The sequence below is a fragment of the Buceros rhinoceros genome, unplaced genomic scaffold, assembly GCF_000710305.1.
Source record: "Buceros rhinoceros silvestris isolate BGI_N320 unplaced genomic scaffold, ASM71030v1 scaffold1997, whole genome shotgun sequence".
In the NCBI taxonomy this organism is placed as follows: domain Eukaryota; kingdom Metazoa; phylum Chordata; class Aves; order Bucerotiformes; family Bucerotidae; genus Buceros; species Buceros rhinoceros.
In genome coordinates this window covers 24,219-44,133 of record NW_010421381.1, presented here as the reverse complement: position 1 = coordinate 44,133, position 19,915 = coordinate 24,219, and the positions used below count along the sequence as shown (strand labels likewise).

The window sequence follows — 19,915 nt, the reverse complement described above, 5'->3', positions numbered from 1 at the left end:
CTTTGATTTCCCTTTGGATGATTTTCCACCAAAAATACCAAAGGTGGAAAGTAGGTTGAACTTCTCTCAAGCAGATTTTTCTTTAAATTTTCACAAGGAGTGAGTCATTTTTTTCAACCCATTGCTATTTAAAGCCAGAGCTCAATCTCCCAGTTTTTCCAGCTCCTGCCAAGATTGAAGATTGAGCATTAGAGATGCTAAAGAGAAACTACTCAGAAAATGAATACAGATGTTCTTATGTCGTAGCTAGATTAGAAACAGTAGAATGTTTTGAAGTCTGGACTGATACAGGTACATAAGCGTAGAGGGAAAGCATCCTTCATTTGCGCAGTCCTATCAGTTTTGGAGCGTGAGCAGAAACCTCTTGGGTATTGTGGCAGAGGTTGTCCTGGAGTGTGCAGGGAAGCCATAGTGTGAGGTACTTCTGTGGCTTTATGTGACTGCTTATACTTAAACATTTCTGGGCTGTTGACCTGAGGCCACAAAGAGGGAATTTACTGCCAACAGTTTTCATCTTCTGCATCCAGTAGCCCAGAATGCTTTACTGAGTTTGTTTGTTTTATGTTGCCTTTCATCTGACAGTTGTGTTACAAGGAAAAGTAGTATATTGCTAACCATATATTGAGTCTTTTTGCATGTCCATGAATGTGGCAAAGTTTAGTGGGAACTAGTTGCCTGCTGGACTGCAGAGGCATCGTAAAACTGTCTTCCCCATTCTGACTGGTTGCTGCATGTACCCATATCTAAGGAAGAAAAATTGAAAAGTTGAAAGAAGAAAGGAGATTTCAAGGTACATATTTCTTTCAATAACTGATGAGCTTGTGAAATGGAAGTACTTTCCTAAAAAAAAAAAAGTTTATACTTTGCGCTTACACATGTTATTGTCACCTCCGTATTTTTTATTTCTCTTAATCGTTAGCTGCAAGTTTAATGTGTATTTCATTGAACTAAGAAGAAAAAGAAACATTCGTGTATTAGCAATCGTTCATGAAAAATATTTCAAACACGCTTCTAGAGAATGTTTTAATATTAAGTGCTGTTCTTACTCAAAGGGCAAGAGAAGTGTGTGGTGGATATCAAAATGGCAGGTACCTATCAGTCTTCATTGAGAGACTTCCATCCTTAAAAAGCTGCTAGTATGGAGTTTATGTATAAGACAACAAATAGTGAAAGTATCACTACACTTAACTTTCATAGCAATCTGATCTAAATATTGAGTTCATACCCATTCTCACCGTTTGTTTTGTTCCTTCCCAGTACCTGTTATGTCACTGTTAATTGTATGCGCTGCGTACGTGACACTTTTCAAAAACTTTTTCAGTTTTCCACTGTAATTTTAGTCAATCCAATTTGCACTTTACTTTCTATTTCATGGTGTTACCCTAGGTAAGGACAAAAGTCACAAAGCAAAACCACAAACAAAAACTCCAAGAAATTATCATCTACTCTGGTTGCATTTTGGAATAGGTTTATGAACAATAGGTTTATGAACACCCAAAACATTTTATTCATCTAATACAAGGGTCATAATGCAGTTTGATAAAGAGTACATGGCACCATGGTGCATACTGCCTTTTCCCGAACAAGGAGTGGAAAGCACCCTGCATAATCCCACTTCATTTCCCACTGCCAGAGTCTTGGCAGAGCTTCTTTCTCCATGTGCACAAAAGGCAGGGAATCCCCAGGGTCAGATTCCATTTTTGCATCTACTGTAACCACGCCCTTGCAGCAGCACCCACCCCTGTGCGGGTACACTGCTGGGTAAATCTGCACTCTTGTGTGTTTGCTTTTAATTAGACAGACAGCACAATCTGCATCCTTACCTAAAATATAGAAAAATCACAGACATAACGCAACCAACCGTGTAAGTATTTCTTCATTGTTTGGCTTATAAATAAACTTTGTTTTCAAAACCATGAAAACCCAAAGAGCAGAAGTTCCCACACGCAGATTTATCTGAGGTACAAATGAAAATAGAGCATTATTGGATTAAACACAGAAATGTGCATTTTTTTAAATACAGTGATGGTTTATTATTTATTTAGTGTATATTCCAACCTAATGAATTACACAGGACAGGGTTGATCTGTAGAATATTTGCACAGAGCTTCTCGACCAGTTGGAATATGGTACAAATGCAGTTTTAATTTATTTTCATTCCTACATATTACACCGTAAGCAGTTATGAAGCTACTCTCTAAGATCAAACAGGAAACCATATGTGCAATGGTCTGTACTAAACGCTATTACCCAGAGGGCGTTAAACACTGCACGTCATTCTTCTTTGGGAGTAGGACCCGGTACGACTTCAGCGTGAGGGCCTGGTGGTCTTTGTTTGGTTCGTATGACCTGTTACAGTGACTCTGATGCCCTTTGACGAGGGCAGTGGAGAAACTGCACAGCATGTGATTCCGAAATACTCAGTTCTGTCTTCAACCTTTTAAATACAGGGGCCTTCCAGAGTGAGCTCCCTTTGGTGATGTCTCTGCAATCTGCTTGTGTTTGCAGTGTTACAAACATTTGCACTTCGCTGCTGGGTGTTTGGTGTTTTGCAGTGGCATTCTTGTACACATTAGTAGCCTATACACTGCCGTATCACTGAGAACAGGAGATCAAAGATGTATTTATCCTTGTGACATGTACACAGCAATCACTAAAAACAAAGTCAAGACCCATTAGTCAAGTTTAGACTCTTTGCCTTTGTGTATTTTAAACGTGAAGATTTTCTTATGTGTTAATAAAGTAGATATTCCTACCACTTCTTTCTTGTGTATGCACAGAAGAATAAAATCTCTGGTAGGCGTTTCCTGTAAGTATATGCGTATTAGAGGTGTGCTGCTTCTAGAATGTGGTAACTTGAAGTCTTCCAAAAAAGCTGATGACATGAGGAGAAGCAGCTTAATGGAAAATGGGTGTAATAGTTTTCTAGCAATAGTGAAGTGTTTCTTCAACAGGGCGTATGTTAGCTAACGATATATGTGTGACCTTGTATGTGCTGTGTGTGTATATATATATATGGTTTCTCTGGGTGTTCAAAGATCTTCATTAGAAAAAAAATATAATTATTGGAAGAACTAAGGTATTTGGGTTTAGGAATTACACAGTTAATTTGCTGAATATACATTCAGTCTAATATTGTGGATACTGTAAATATATTTTTATTCCCGTGGTGCTCTGTACATGTTTCTTTATATTTTCCATAAGGTGGGAGTCTTTAAATAAAAAAAAACAAAAATCACTTATTCTTTTGTACCCTATATGCAAATAAAGTCACATGTTCTTTTTAAGACAAGAGAAATAAATGCACCTGAAAGTGCAGGGTTTAGTTGGAAATGCTTTAGAGCCACTGCCGAAATCTTCGTCTTGAAACTGAAGTGCAGTGTAAAGTATTCTGAGAAGAGCCCAACTGCATCTGTTTCATGAAATACAAGCTGACCACAGCTGCAGGTTTATTTGGAGAGGCTGCTGGTGCCGCAGCTATTCCACTGACAAGGGACCGACCACAGTTCTTTGCCAGAGGGACCTCTCCTCCCTGCCTTTCCTTCTTTTTCTTTTGCTGTTGTCCTCCAAATCACCATCATCACTGTCAGAACAAGTTACCGGTCATGGCTAAGAATAAGGAGGTTGATCTCATAAGTATTTAAATGAACTAAGCATGCTCTTAACTGCTCAACTGTAGCTCCTGTAAGCTAAATCATATCTTTACCTGTATACAGTAAATGTTTTAGCAATTTTTAAGAGCAAATTATTATTGATAAAATACTGATCACTATCAGGATACGGACTTTGCTTTTCTTCTTAGGCTATTTTCATTTGTTTCTTCTGCACCCATTTAATGGAATATGTAGGTCTCTTGAAAGGTAAGGTTGAAAATTGCAAGCCTGGCCTGCATTATGTAACAAATTATTTGAAATGCAGCACTTTTATTTTCTTTATGACTAGTAAAGAAAATCAGTATATTTCATTTAACCAAATTCATTCTTCATTCATGTTCAAGGTGTCAAAGAAATTAAGAAGTTTAACAGACTAACTTCACAGCACATCATAAGCTTGTTACTTTGGAAAACAAATAAATTATTTTTTTCACAACCCTCTTTTTAATGCTTGCAGTTGCATCTAAATTGCTTCTGAGCCAAAGGAACAAACCTTACCATTAAAAAGTCATGCACGATGGGGGAAAAAAAAAAAAAACAAAAACAAGAAGCCACGAAACCACCTCCCTCCCTGAAGACATTCTCTGTTTAAACCATTCCTACACCATGTATTCATGTCAACTGCATCATATTGATCTGTCTCTACAATGTGATGTGGGTTTACTAAAGGAGGATAGGGCTGCACACATGCTTTTTATAAACTCTGCATGCATAGCTGATTTCGTCTTAATTTGTAATACATCAGTTAATCCCTTCTGTCTGTCTGTTTGTATCTCCAGTGATGCGGAGGACCATAAACCTCTAAAAAAAGGAAGCCGGACGCCTTCAGACAGAACTGTGAAGAAAGAAGACAGCGACGATAGTTTAGTTGACTATGGAGAAGGTGTAAATGGTCAGTTCAATGAGGATGGCTCCTTTATTGGACAATATAGTGGTAAAAAAGAGAAAGAACCTGCAGAAGGAAATGAAAGCTCTGAGGCTCCTTCTCCCGTAAATGCCATGAATTCATTTGTGTAATCACAGAACTCCATCCCCTTGTACCTTCAGTTTGTTTAAAGCACTTGTACATCCTCCTTCTCATGCTATGAACATGCAGGTAACAGAGCTCCTCGCCACAAGATGTTAATGCTATGAGAACATGCAGGTCAATACAGTTATGCAGCGTAACGACACATCAAGTGGTGTGTTAGTATGAATCAAAGTACGAAATTCAAGCTTTGTTCCAAACTTGGGTATTTTTACTTTTTAAAAAGGAACTGACACAAACAGTAACATCGACTTGTAATTTTATTTCCTGATGAAAATACAGTATAATGCATGGGAAAAAAAAAAAAGCTACACAATTCACAGATAACCTCGTGTACACTATAAAAACCTGGTTTGACAATTTGTTATGCAGTCCTCAGCTGAATCCCTGGGTATGAATTCCGTTTTCATTGTCAGAGTGTTATCGTAGTATTCTATAGAACTTCAATGTCTTTGTGGACATTGTTGTGAAATTGGTGACTTAATGTCTAGCTATCATATGTCTTTTTGCAAGACAGTTAGGAACAGTATGTACAGTATATAATTGCTAAATGATTTAAGTATGACACTTGCATTTGCTGATGCTTAATGAGACCCTATTATCTGCTCTTTGCTCCTATTACTTCATAGCCTTTTTAATCTGTCGAGTATTACAGCAGTACAGTGTTCTATTTTTACATCAAAACACATGGAATTGATTTTAGGGCATAGAAGATACGCATTGCAATGCATTTTGGAATTTGTACAGTCTCTGAAAGAAAAACTTTAAAAATGACAGAAAATATTCCAGAAAACACAGGGCAAAATACATTCAGTGCCTTTATACAATATGCATTCCATAATGCGCTGTGCTACTAAATCAGTCGGTGCAGTAAACTGTGATTAGCAGACTACTGTCATTGCCAAACAGACTAAAAACGTGACGAAAAAAGAGTGTTATGAAACTGTTGTGCTAAAAATGGAAGGGTTTAAATATTTTAAGTGACAAAGAAAAGTGTGATTTCTTTTTTCCTTTAAAAAATAAAATAAATGCTTTCCAGACAGTTACAGCACAACATGTTTTCATGGCCTTAGAAGATTTTTTTACAAAAAACCCACCACAACCAGAATTAAATTATTTACTAACACAGCAAGGTCTAAGCTCTTGTAAAATAAATTTTTAAAAAGCCAAACCAGCCGACTACACCAGCGAGAGCACATTTCCCTCTGTGTCCCGGCCTGATGAGTGTGGCAGCTTTGTAATTATCTACACCCTGAAGCAGTGCGGGGGTTACCGCGCGGAACCACAGAGTTCGATCTGACAAGTGCTGACATGGTTTAGTGGTAAAGGATGTACCATTATCGGTCACAAAATTACTTTCTCGCATACTATATCAATCAAATGTTTACCTCCAAATATAAATTTTTATAACAACCTATGGTTGAAGGAATGCTCAGTTTCATTTGCCAATAAATTGGTTTTTCATAACTTGCATCAAGTTTAATTTTAAGTAAGCTTTTTATATGTAGATATTTTGTTGAATTTGTAAATACACTTAAAGCGTAGACGCTATATGCTTCTAGGTGTTACGGACAAATAAAACAAGAAAGCCTATGTTGTACTGTGTAAGAAGTACTATAGCCAATGGTGTGCATGGTATTTTAAGGCATCTACTTAAAGATATGATTTTTTTTTTTTGCTGTGAAAACAAAATAGTGAACTGTTCTGCTTATTTCCTGCAGATTCCTAATCGAACCATTCAGAGCTTTTGCCAGTGCATTACACTAGACCACAGTCCACCTCGCAGCTTTCATGTCTCTATTGTAGGTAAAGCACAACCGAAGTAATCACAGATGTCAGCCAGCTGTAATAAGCCTCTTTCGCACCTTTGAGCTTTACATCGATCAGTTTTCTTAATGGGAACCGAAATAAGAAATGAATTCTACAAACACTGATTATAAAGCACAAAGAGAACATCTCTTAATGAGATTTGCCAACGGTTTTGGTAAAAGAGAAATATAATTTTACTCTTATTTCATTGTAGATGCTGAATTATCTGTGCATGTGGGGGTAAACATACAGGCTCACTTCTGTAATAGTGCAACGGATTTTGTATTAAAAATAAATGTGGTTTTAAAAAGTCATTGTTTGTTCTGTTTACACTAGCAGTAAAAATCACATCTGGTTCACTATGTAATTATGAAGCGAAGTGGAAAAAAAACGTTAAACAACTCCAGTAGATGTTGTTCCCATGCTCTTCTAGGACTTTATGTACTGCAGCCAAATTAATTACGGAAAGTTGCATGTCTTTATGTGTTACCATTTGAAAAATGTGAATCTGTCTGAAGATTTTCCATTGAAATCTCCTGATATTTACATTTTACTTCCATGGATGGTTCACTTAGTCATATTTCTGCAAAGAAAAAGACCAAAACAATCACGTTCCGTCCCTGCAGGTGTTGATAAGAGAAAATAAGAATAGTTGTTCAAAATGAAGACCCCTCAGATAGGATCCCAGATGAGGATTTAGTGTCCTAAAAAGACTTTCCCCGCAGTGTGCCAGTACGTGTAGCTGCTGCATTTTCCTTCTAGCAGTGCACCTTTGCTTTTGATTTTATTCTCACTGAAGTGATTGTGTAAATCTAGAGGGAATTAATTAAAGAGGATACACCAATGGTTAATTTTTCTTGTAATCTTCTATTCTCGCATTGTTCCTAGGAAAATACAGTTTCCTCGTAGCTTCACATAGCGGAGTCAATATGGCAAAAGGTTTGGGAACCAAATGCTTTCTGTATGCTGTCTGGCCTATTTGAAGACAGAACCTATAGAAATAACATAATAAAGAAATACCATCTACCATATGGAAGTGTTTTCTTCTCTGAAAGAAGAATTAGGAAGGAAATCAGGAAGAGGATGAGATTCCAGTAATTTCTGAAAAATAACTGTCCTTTGTTGTGTTTCTGTCCCCCCCCCTCTGTCTCAGACTTCCCCCTCCTACAACCTTGGGAAAGAACATTTCAGAGAGCTGGCAGAAGCAGCAACGGTCACCGTGGGAAGATGGAGATAAGTGTTATCTGCTACCTGTAGGAATCGACCCCCAAATGATGCCCCTTGGGGTGCAAATAAATCCAACTGGCCATAATTTTTTTTAATCTCTGAAGGAATCTCTTGCTGCTCTTGGTACACAAGAAGTGGAAACTTCAGACCAAACTGTCAAGAGAAATGCATGTCAACAGGACTTTGACAGACAGGAGGTGTGATCCATTGTGACTCTAAGCAAGGAGGAAAATTGTGATCCTTGTGATCTCATGACCTTTGGCAACCAAAATGTACAAAAGTTCCTTACTGTGCTTACGTGTAGATGAGCTGATAATAATTTCAGATCATGTTTCATATCTGAAAGGTGGATTCTTCATTTGGGGCTGGAGAAGTTTGCCCGACTGAATTTGGCAGCAGTAGCTTTGGCCCCCAAGGAAGCCCCATGGGATAAAATTGAAGCCAGCAAGTAACAGGTCTGCGTATGTTACAAGTTGGAGAGTGAGGCAGGGCAGGAGACAGCTCCTGTCGCTGGAACCCAGCCAGCCTTTCGACCTGTTTTCCCTTACCCTGCGGTGCTCAGGTAAAATAAAGACGTTTAGAAGATACTGTGGTTTCCTTGTCAGCTGAAAAAAAAAATTATGGTATCAGGTCAAAAATCTAAGCTGCTGCTGTAAATTGGATCTAATCCTGCCTGGCTTTCTATCGCATTTTGGATATAAGGGAGGAGGAGGAAAAATACCTGGTCCCCGGCCTGCCATCTTCTACAAACACGCCTGGGATTTCAGACCTGAGCCTTCAAACAGGGAAGGTTTAGACAGCCTGATTCTGGTGCCTCTTAAAAATTGCTGCGTCTCGTGCTGCATCAAGGAATGAACTACATTTCCCTCTGATAATAAATGGCACTTGACATGTATCTTCCAGAGGGTGCTGCCCTATTTCCCAGTCCAGAGGCCTCCTGAGAGGGATGCTTTGGTCTTGAAACCCATCATCTTAATTGCCCACTCGCAAATATCTACAGTGCTTCAAGGACAAGTTAAGGGGACAAATTAAGGTTTCTAAATAGCAGTATTCAGAATGTATTCCAAGTGGACGGCCTGCAACGACTGTGCTGTGGCAAGAGAGGCCTTATGGGCGTGCTGGCATGAGAAGTTACCCTGTCCGGCACAGTAAGAAGAAGAGGGAGGAAAAATGAAACTTGGGGCAGAGAAAAATGAAAGGTGTGATATTTGAGGTTCTTGTAAAGGTTTGAGAAATGGCCACTGAGCTAGACGGCCTGAAGGGGAAAAGGAGAAAAGCAGCCAGGAGAAAGGAGAAAAGTGTGCTGTACCCACGTGGGAGATGCAGCAGGAGCTCTTGCTTGTCTAGATCAGCTCAACCACCCAGGTGTGGACCAGGCGATCTGTTGTTGACAAACAGCATATGACACATCAATGGCTTGCCGTTCTCCTTCCAGAGAACTTTGTGGTTTGGCTTTTTTCCTATTTATCCAGCCCTTGTTTCAAGAGACTTAGAAGGACTAACTAATCTTAGAAACTTATGACGTAACTGAAATTGCCATTAAGTTTGAGATTTGGGGTAGGGGAAACGGATGAACAAACACACGAAGCAGTTGCTTTGATTTCCTTACTTTTTGAAGCAAGCTAGAACTATCTCCTGGGAAACAACTGCTTTCTCTAAGTACAGGGCAGGGCTACCTGAAAAGACCCTTCTCCCTTTGCTTGGGAATTCGACTAGCGTTGTTCCAGTGATGTGAGGGAAGGCCTTTGAGATAGGGAAGATACGAGGGGGCCATACAAACTGCTTGGTAAATGAAGAATATGTTGAATGAGGACTCCAAACCTGGAATGGCAAAATCAGTGGTTTGGAAGAGCTGCTTCAGCAAAAAAATTGAGAGGGAGTGTGGGGTGGGAGGAGGTAGAAGTGGGGCATAGGGAAGGCAGCTAATTGAAACACTTTCTGGCCAAGTCGGAGAACAGATGAATCAGAAAAAGCTGACATAGACTGGGATGGTTTTCAGTAAGGAGGGAAAAGTGTCCTTTGCTAGACCATCTGATGGTCTCTAGAAACAAACACCACATGAGGAAGCACTAGAAAACCAGTGACACTGCCTACAGCTGAATACTACAGCTTTGATTTGGTAGTGACCCACAAGCCACACTTTGTAGGTGTAATTATATAACTTGTACAATTAATGAGCCAATTAGGCAGCAAGAACTTTTATGTAGTTGATACTATTTTTTCTTTCTGGATTTTTTCCAACAGATGCTTGGTTCCAAGTTTTTGCTTTAATAATAAAACAGCCTCTGCTGTTCTATTAAAATTAGGCAATGAGCAGAAACATTATCAAAGGGAAGGTCACGTGTGTTTTTCTAAAACAAACTAATTTTTTTTTTAAAATGTGAGACACAACCCAGCCTGATCATTAGCGTTTAAAAATAAGAAGTGACCACTAGAGGGAGGTCACAGTTGTGGGTTAGCAGACGCCTGGGGAAAACTGCTACCCAGAGCAAGGCATCTAAGGTCACATCCCATTGAATGCACATATATATGCACGCACGTACACGTATATTTTAAAAGCCACTATAGAACAGTGGCTAATAAGAATGAGACACAAGTTCATAATCATAAAATCATAGAATGGTCTTGGTAGGAAGGGTCCTTAAAGACCCTTTTGTTCCAACCCCCCTGCCATGGGCAGGGACACTTTCTACCAGCACAGGTTTTACTTGTTTTCCGGAAAGCAGTAATGCTATTTGTGTAAGCAATAGTAGTAATGAACTCTAATGAACTCTAATTTCCCGTCATTATCATGACCATAAATTACAGGGACATTTGGGGCAGAACTGCTGTTGGAAAAGTCAGTGGTTAGAACCATGGGACAGGGATGCTTGGTCTGAAGCTCAGCGGTTACTCTTGTCCCAAAGGCTCACAGAAATGGTGCTCTTTGGAGGCAGAGTCAGAAACCAGTCGAACACCTGGCTTGGTGGTGGGTTCCCAGATCAGTGTTTGTAGGTGCCTGTGCTTGGCAGCTATTCAAACAAACAAACAAACAAACAAAACCCACTTTAAAAACCCGGGGCTGACTCAGTTGGTTTGCATCTGGTTATCTCAGTGATTTTGTGATTCCTGTACAGGCTCAGAATAGGTTCAGAAAAGGGTGATGAGCTGCCCACCGCTGGACCTGCCAAACCAGAGGGGGTGGGTTCCCGTAAGAAGCCCCTGAGTCCAGCCGGCGCTGGGTGATTTGTAGGCCAGTAGTTCATCTCACCAAAGCACTGTACTTGATCTGGTTTTGAATTTGTCAGGATTGCCCTTAATCTCTGTGTCACAGAAGAAAGGCTTAAGGTTTTGACGCATGAAGATGGGAATAGCTGTCACACAGCAGATTGCGCTCCAGCGGGGCGGCTGTTGCCGCTCAGTGCTGTGCCTGCTGTGCCTGCTGTGCCCGCTCCCCTGCTCTGACACTCTGTAAGTCACTCCTTTTAAAGTGTGACCAGAATGGTGACCACGATTAACCTGTTTGATAGGACAGGCACACTCAGCACATTTTCAGCGTCACACCACCAGAAGCCCTGTTGGTCTGAAGCGAGATGAAGAAACACGGAATTGATGTGCGTTGTCAAACAGTATCATCTTCAGAGGGATGCTGCCTGCAGGAGCTATCTCAGCACGTCAGAGCCGATGTGTGTGAGGAGGACAGAGGCTCTGCTCTTTGGGATTGGCACCACATCATCCCTGCAGCAGCAGTGAGGGGTGGAAGGGGAATTCATTTACAGGGTGCACACAGGTTTGTAGCAGGAGACTTGTTGCATGGATTGAGGCAGTATGATACGATATGAGAGTCTAAGGTGTTAGGAAAACAGTTTTCAAAACACTGCTATAGAAGAATGATCAAGTATCAGCATTGTACAAAATACATCGGTTCAAGATGTTTGAGGACAGTGGTGGGAACAGCCACAGGTGAATGATTAAGAACAAAGAAAATCTGGCAAGTTGTTTCTTTTTGCTGATGGTGAGAGCAGAGATGGTGAACACTGAAGCTCTAGACAGATGTTTCAGACAGAACAGGCAGTCACTGCTCTGCCCAAGCCATTGAAGCTGCGTTCCTTTACACCAGCTGAGACTTAGGCTTGTGGCCTTTTAGGCAGGTGTTCAGGCAGAGGTTTGCATAATGGATTATTTTTTCTAGTGAATGACTGTCTAATAGTGTCAGGGTCTGTCTGCTAGTGACAGCAGCCTCCAGCAGGCACATCACAGCCACAGCCAGGTTACGTGCTGGAGACAGCAGCATGTCAGAACTGCCACCTTCCTTCTCTAAACCGTGCATTTCAGACTGCAACTGGAAAACATTCCACCATGAACAATAAAAAAGGAAAACACTTTGATTACCCAGCTAATTTTAGTGAGATTATTGCTCAGCAGTGGTTCACTAAAGATTTGTAATAACAAAAATAATGTAGCAAGACCGCCGCAGAGGCACAGCCGTGTTTTTGAGAGGCTTGCTCTCAGAGTGTACACTTTCATTCTAGACAAAAAAGCTTGGGGATAATCATTGCAACATCATTCTTAATTAGTAGATAAAACTTCCTGGTTTTAATGGCTGATGTTTGATGTTCCACGTAAAAGGTAACAGAATAAACAGGATGACTTTCCCTGTCACTCATCCCGAGCTTTTCTGCAGGTTTAGTTCTGGTTTTGTTTGCCTGTCAGGCATTTATTTTTTTTTAATACACCTGGTAGAATAGGTTTCCAGAGTAATTTACATCCATTCATCACTGGATGATGAGGTTTTCAGTAAGATTTTCAGAGAAAATTTGCTGTATGCCATAAGAATGTCCGTCAAAAATCAGACGTGACAACCAGTGCAGCCTAGTCCCACAATAACAATAGTCTTTCCTCGTAACTTAGATTTTAATTTCAGTCAAGCTTTCCATGTGAGACTGGAATTAATATAAAAATACACAGCTATTGGATCGGAAAAGTTCCACTACTTTGTCTGACAAAATAAAAGCTGATGTATGAAACATATGGACTGCTGTAGTTCAAGACAAGTGAAGACAGTAAATTCAGGGGGGGTTGATTGAAGATAATGTAAAGTGAAACCTATAGTAGCAGAAATTATAGCCTAGCTAAAACTTTTGTCACTGATCTACGTGTCAGCCTCATATCAAGAGTCATGTTTCCCCTTCCCCATGCAGAGCCTGGAGGAGCGAGCTCTGCTGTGAGGCTCCCTGGTGCTGCAGGGCTCTCTTCAGCGGCATAGTCTCACCCAGGGCCAAATCCCACCACTGCTCCAAAAAGGAAGAGTTATGGGGTGGGGAAGGATACTGAAGGAAGGTTAATGCTTAAAGAAACTCTCACACCCTAACCAGGCACACACTGGAAACTGTTCCTACAAACAGGGCAGATGTGGCCACTTGATATAACTTTGTCTTAATAAATATTTCATTATACGTTTTGAATATCTGGCTATCTTTATGAAGAACTGATGCATCTGGAGTTATTTCTACGCACAGATGAAGGAACAGAGAGTAAACCAAGGCTCTGTGCACCTTTTACTCCAGCCAGCAAATACAAGTAGACCAGCGTTTTATTTGATAGGAGGTCAAAGACACTTGAAGTGTCTTTTGTCCAGCTAAGTCAGCAGGATTGCCCCCTTGCCCTACACAGTGCTGAGAATTGCATCAACACTGGCAGAAACATTTTCCAAGGTCAGGAGAGACCAACCTGCCCACTGTCACAAGGCTTCTCATGACAGCAATGGCCCCACACGGCTGCTTTTGCACACTCAAAGGAAGTACTACATTTATTTCCAATAAATTAGTTAATGTGTTTCCTCTGCCAGCATGGGAAGAGCCTGTATCACCATTAAAAAAGAGTGAACCAGTGGCACCCCATGCCCAGGTCCTTCTGGGCTGGCATGATACTGGTGCTGGCAATCAAGGTTTCATTGTGGCAAGCATCCAGTTTCTCTAGCCCAGGGAAAAAAGGAGTTGGCCAAAGCAGGACTTACCTGGAACTATGTGCCTAAACTCCTACTGAATGATGCTTTGCCTGGAATCATTGCTCACAAGTGAACCATGCTAATGACAAGAGAGGGTGGCAGGGCCATCCCTGGCCCCATTGCTGTCCAGGCAGTACAGGCTGTGGTGGGTAGAGCATCGTGTCATCCTCAGGATCTCTTTCGCACGGTGGTTGACCCCTCAGATAAACTCTGACTTACGTAAAAGTCAAGTCACTGGATACTGTGCTTTTCTGTAAATTCATGTTGTTGTGTGTAATAATTGTTTGATCTGGTAGCTGTTGGTAGGACAGGCGATTAAACCGAGTACTGAAAATGAACCCCTGAATATATTGTGCCACCACCCATTAGGACTCGTGACTGACCTGGTGATGATTATACAGCAAGCTATGTTGTTGAGTAGTTACCTCACATGCTGGTCAACGGCACACGTAAACAGAACTATTCTGTTGACTTGTGCCCTTTTTAAATGCTGATGGAGACAACTGAGACATATACGAAGAAGCAGGAATTTCTCTATCAGCACAGATTTCTTAAGCAAGTTAACATTACAGTATATTCTCCTGCAAAACACCCTTCAGAAATGAGCGCTCCAATACGTTATATGAAACAAAAAAGCATGTGGGATTATTTTTATAAATACTGCATAAAACACTCACGCAGCTAAACCCTGGGAACACTTGTGTCATACAAAATGATGCTGCAGGCTGGCCACAACCATGTGCTGTGAATCGCGCGGTGTGGCTCAGGAGTGGCCTGTAAATCTCCCCGTTTCATGGCTCCTAACAGCAAGCAACAGACTGGAAACACATCAGTGCAACTCTTCTAAAACTGAGATTTTTTAATATAGTTTGGCTGGATAAATATGTTCATTGAAAGGTCAGTGTCCAGATTGCATAGCCCCAGGCATTCTGCTTCAGTTTTGGTACAGGTTCATGCATCATCTTTGCAGGAAGGGTTGTCAGCTTCGTTAATCTATGCACTACTAGCTTTTTCACCTTCTAAGGTCCTAACAAGCTGCACACATGCCTAACCTTGAAGTGATAGCCCAAATCATATTTGAGGAGCTGTGTCCTGGAACAAACCAACAGATAAAATTGAAATATAAACTGATTAAAATCAATAGCATGTAGCCTAGCTGCATGTGACCAAGTGACAGTAATGTGATACTGGAATCACCTATTGCATCCCTACCATTTCAACACGTGTGCTCAAAACACATCCAGAGTGTGTATATATATTTCCACTAAAATTTGCATAGGCCCAGATATTTTCAGTCATAATTCCTCAGAAAGCTCAAGCCAGTGCTGAAGCCTCTCCGTGGTTCCTGCCTAAAACTCGATGTAACTTTGAAACATGTTGTTTTGTTTCGTTCTGCATTTAGGCAAACAACTGATGTTGCCTCCTAATGCAAGCACACGTTTGGAGCGTTGTTGACTCTGCACTGGCCTCAATAGGTTTGTCTCCCCTGTTAATTAGCAGCATCCCTGGGCCAGGCTCACTGCTGGAGCCCCGACCAGCCCCACAGCACTGCCATTAGCTCATTACCAGGCTCTGTTTTGAAGGGCTCTGCGAGGGCTCTCTAGGGTCTCAGAGGTGCTTGCTCCTGAAAGGCAACAGGGATGGAGCTGCACGAGCTATGGCTCCCTTCAGGGCCATATGCCTAACGGCCGGGGTACATGACATTCATGTCATAGGGAGAGCGGGCTCCTGTCCCATGACTACAGCTTTGGACCTGGGGAGGGTAAAGGGTCAGGCTGAGCCTTGGTGGGTGCAGCTCATCCCCTGCAGAGTGGGGTCTATGCAGGGAGGTCACAAACAGGTCTGTGCTCCCTGGGGCCACCAACTCATCCTACGTCCTCTTTTACTTGAGGGTGTACATATAGCTGCAGTGCCATGGTCCCGTTCATCATCTGTCTATGACAACTGAGCCACCCTGAAAAGGGAAGCGGGAAGAGAGAGAGGGAGCCCCTCAAACAACCATTACTCTAAATAAAACAGCCCAAAGTGACCCAGTCATATTTTCTGACCATGATGAGAAAACAGTTTGTTTAGAAAACCCATCTCTGCATGTTTCTTATTGCAAGCAAAGTGGAGACCGTGCCCACCAGAAAGCGAAATGGGAGATCTCACAGAGTTCACACCAGTGCGAGCCAAGATCACAAGTGGTGACAGGGAGAATATTCCACTTTCCTCTGGGGCATTGGAGACTGTCCCCAGCTAAAGACAGGATACAGGGAGGTCCTAATGGTATCAATTGATCTCATGAGGCTGGTATGTCCTACTGCTGTGCTCAGTCTTTGCTCTGTTTGCGATCACACCTGAGTTTTAGCTCAGGGTAGCTTGTCAGAGACCGGTTTCTTCTCCTCTTTTTCTTGCATGGCATGATCTATTTCTTAAAACAATATGCAATTAAATTCCTTTACTTGCTTGAGACATAAGAAATCACCACTTTTAAATATGCATATTTAAAGTGTATTTTTCAAAGAGATCATGGACCTCTGTGCAATGATGCTGAGAATGGATATTCCAGGTAAACAAAATATTTTAATTTTTAAAGGCATGATCTGACAGCGGCAATGAACAGGAAAAAGTGCATCAGTCCGAGGACATGAATGTATCGTAGGCAGGTATACAGGGCAGCTTTTATATATGATGGAAGTGCACCGGGTGTAAGGTACGTTTCATGTACACATTCATTCAAGCACTAACGCCTCAACAGAGTTCAAGGGTAAGGGCCGAAGAAGAGGGCACAGGAGGAACAATGGGTAAACAGGTAAGCAACAGATTGGAGAAAAAAGGCAGAGATAAGGAAAGCGACCAAGAAAAGACTTTCCTACCGCAGATGTATTTACTTCTAAAGATTTGGAAGAAATTATTCTCTAACATCTTCACACTGGGTTGCTGTGAATAGGCAGGAATAAATCCATCCAGAAAAAATTTATTGCCACTAAAACATGATAAAAGAAGAATTAACCTTCAGGAAACAAAAAGCAGAGATGAATGGCTGACTGCCCAAACTCCCAAAGGAGACTTCCTGCCCACTGCTGCATGCACACTTGTGTGATGTCTTAAAATGTTTTTGTTGGAGGAAAAAAACAATTTTAGAGCCAAGTAATTGCCACTCTTTTATTGAATAGTAGTTAATAAAGTATCCGGGGAGAATTGGGTTGATTTAAGTACTTTATTCTAAAGGGTGTTCAACAATCATGTTCTGACTAAATGGATAATCAAGTAAGTCACACTCTCCATTTAAAAATGTGGTCATTGTTAATGGACCTAATATCTGAGCACACAGTGTTGTCACTGAATCCAGTTAAAAGCACGGTCCCTTCAGGGACCCACACCACTCTGAAACCAGCTCCAAGCACCAAAGAAGCAGAGAAAATTCTGCTTATGCTTTGGCTAGTCAAACTACAGGTAGTAGACTGTAGCCATGTATGCTACCAGCTTCCGAGTAACTTCCTATGGTTAATAATCTTAGCGGTAAATTGAAATGCACGTGTCAGTGAAGTTAATAGAAAGAAGATGAAATTTTCACTGTTCTCAACATATACTTTGCTCATTATTTTCCGGTGGGTTCAGGTTTCTATTGTGGTGCCTGTACCCTTCCAGCAGTGGAAGCGAACGGACTTAATTTTCAGCTAGTCCATATCAAGCTGCTCCCACTGAGCTGAGCAGGACTAAACTGGTTTGAAATAGCCAGATCTAAAAACTTTGTTTACATGAAAAGCCTGGAATGTCAGAATCCAGGCAACTCATAAAAGAGATTTCAACGTAATTAAATAGATTTCTTTTTCCAATTCTTTTACAACTGTGATTTCCTTCCATGAGATCAGATCCATCATCAGAAGGAATCAGTTGTTGGGATTGTTGTTATTTATGTAACAACAGCACGACGAGGCTTTTGGACATCCCAGTGTGGTAAGTGTCACTAAAAATGAGATAGGGCCCATCCCATCTAATTTAATTTGCTTAAAAAAATAACTTATGTGTTGTCTTTAAGTTTATCTTTATCCTCTTGCAAGAAACCCTGGTAAGCCTTTCCTCTTAATTTTGTAAGTCCCCTTGAGTGGCAGCCAACCATTAAACTCGGCCCGTACCTTAAATCCTTCTGCCAAGAGTAAAAAGGCACATTACAGACTAGGAGAGGAAATCGAGAGGCAGCGGGACATGTGTGACTTGCAGCTATCCACTTACTTGTCTGAGATGTTTATTCTGATCAGCTCCTGACAGCAGGAGGATCCAGCTTTACTTTTTTATACACTTGCCTGAGAACTGGAAGGGCGTTTCTTCAGCAGTACAGTGCAGGACCTGTCTGTGGGGCTGTGGCAGGGTGTTGGCAGTCATGGAAAGGCTCTCATTTTCTCCTGCCACCATCCTCAGACCTCTTTCTCTTTCCCAAGCCCAGGAAGCCCCAAGCCCTCTCTCAGGTATTGTATTCAAAGTTAAAACTGAAAGCTTTTTCAATATTCGTTTGTTGCTGCAATTTTACTGCTTAATCGCAGGGAACTTAATTTGTTAGTGTAGAAATGGGAACGTCCCTTCAGTGTACAGCCACAGTGTTAACTTGGTGAAGGCTGGGTACAGTGTGTATTTGTCCTGTGATTGCTCTTAACCTCTTGGCCCCAGAGGATGTAACTTCTTTGTACATCAATAAAGTCCAGGAATCAGTTTAGCAAAACTTTTTTCTATACTGAACATTAGATTTAAAAGTAAGCGGATGATTTAGCTGCTCATATTAGCAAACTAAGAAGTCACAGTCCAGAAAATTAATGCAAGAAAACAGTAATTTAACAACAAATTCTAGGTAGCTCAGATTTTGTATACGAACAGAAATCAATATGATTTACAGGTCGTAAACCCTTACAGAGTCTAGCTGGAGGTACCAATAATTAGCAATTTGGCATCAGGAAGCTCAGAATGTGGGCAAGTTCATCAAAACAAGAGGATAAATGGGAAACTGCACAAAAACTGACACTTGTTTTTAAATCACAGACTCCACAGGGACTCAAATTCTGTCCTTGAAGAAAGTGAGACGGTTATTTCAGTCTGTTAAATCCTGGCAAGGGCAATTTGAATCAGTCGTGTCAGAAGTATAGTCATCCTGTTGGATGAACTCCAGAAGAGAGGTTAGTGGTTGTTCAAGCAGGAAGTAATAAAAGCATTTCAGACTCCTCGAGGGAAAGGTAACACCACAACAATGTGATAATGAAGCATTAGGCTGGTGAGTGAGTTGATGTCATTGATAAAAGACAGACTGGAAACCATGATTACTCCTGTGAAATAAGTTTCACTCTAAGAGAAAGGGCATAAATCATTATATGTACCTGAAAAATAGCCTGAAAGTATGCCAAAGAAGATAAAATGGTTACAAACTCACCTGGGTATAATAAAAAAAAATTAAAGATTATAGTGATACTCCATCACCTAGTATGTTAGTTACCAGCTGTGGATCTCTAGGTCTCATCCAAAATCAGTGAGTTACGGACAACAACTAATATTTCATAAAAATTCTAGCTTTGCCCACACAACTGTGGAACAAAAAGCTGAATCGTGCCCCTTTGGCTTCCTCAGAGCCCAGTTCTGTTGTGCATCGACAGCCCTAAGAGGTGAGGCCCCATAGCCCTCTCCCACACCGGGTCCATAGCTATTAGTGACATGATTTCACAGTGTTGTACTTTGATGAAGGGCTGTAAAATATTAGCAAGTAAGCACCCTAGTCTGCAGCTGGACAGGTCACTTAAAAAAAGGTTTTATTTCAAAACAATGTATGATACAGTTAAAAAATTATTATTCCTAAAAGAACACAGAACACAAAAAGAAACTGAGCCAGTGGGTCACGAAGATAAATACAAACTAAGAGTAAAAGCACTGATGGCAATTTGGCAACGTAAGTATTACTGGAGAGACCGAGGAGGGATGATAGTGAATAGGAACTGTTTTTCCAGGCACTGAATAGAGCTACTGTGATTCAGATTTGGAAGCTGTATAAAGGTCTGAGAAGAGCAGGAAAAAAACATTGTTGAGACTCTCACTCTGAGCAGATCCTACAAAACACGAAAGGTCGGATCTTGGTGCTATGATAACACGGTTGATTGCTTAACTGGAATGTTTTCATAGCAATATATTAAAATAATTTCTAGGAAGACAGAGCTGCAGCTAAACTATTTATCACTGTTTATGGACTGGCCA

The 19,915-nt window shown here is 41.0% G+C and overlaps 1 protein-coding gene across 7 annotated transcripts in view; it reads left to right on the top strand.

The window, feature by feature from the left end:
* The window catches only part of NRCAM (neuronal cell adhesion molecule), a 68,025-nt gene extending 62,890 nt beyond the window's left edge, over window positions 1-5,135 (top strand). For 6 of the 7 annotated variants that reach the window (XM_010139615.1, XM_010139618.1, XM_010139619.1 and 3 more), the window contains one exon: window positions 4,433-5,135. In XM_010139615.1, coding sequence (XP_010137917.1) covers window positions 4,433-4,670 — 238 coding nt within the window. In that variant the 3' untranslated portion in view covers window positions 4,671-5,135. Of the gene's footprint in view, window positions 1-3,848; window positions 3,861-4,432 lie in introns of all 7 variants that reach the window. The other variant, XM_010139614.1, reaches the window with a different exon arrangement.
* Window positions 5,136-19,915: the final 14,780 nt, after the last annotated feature.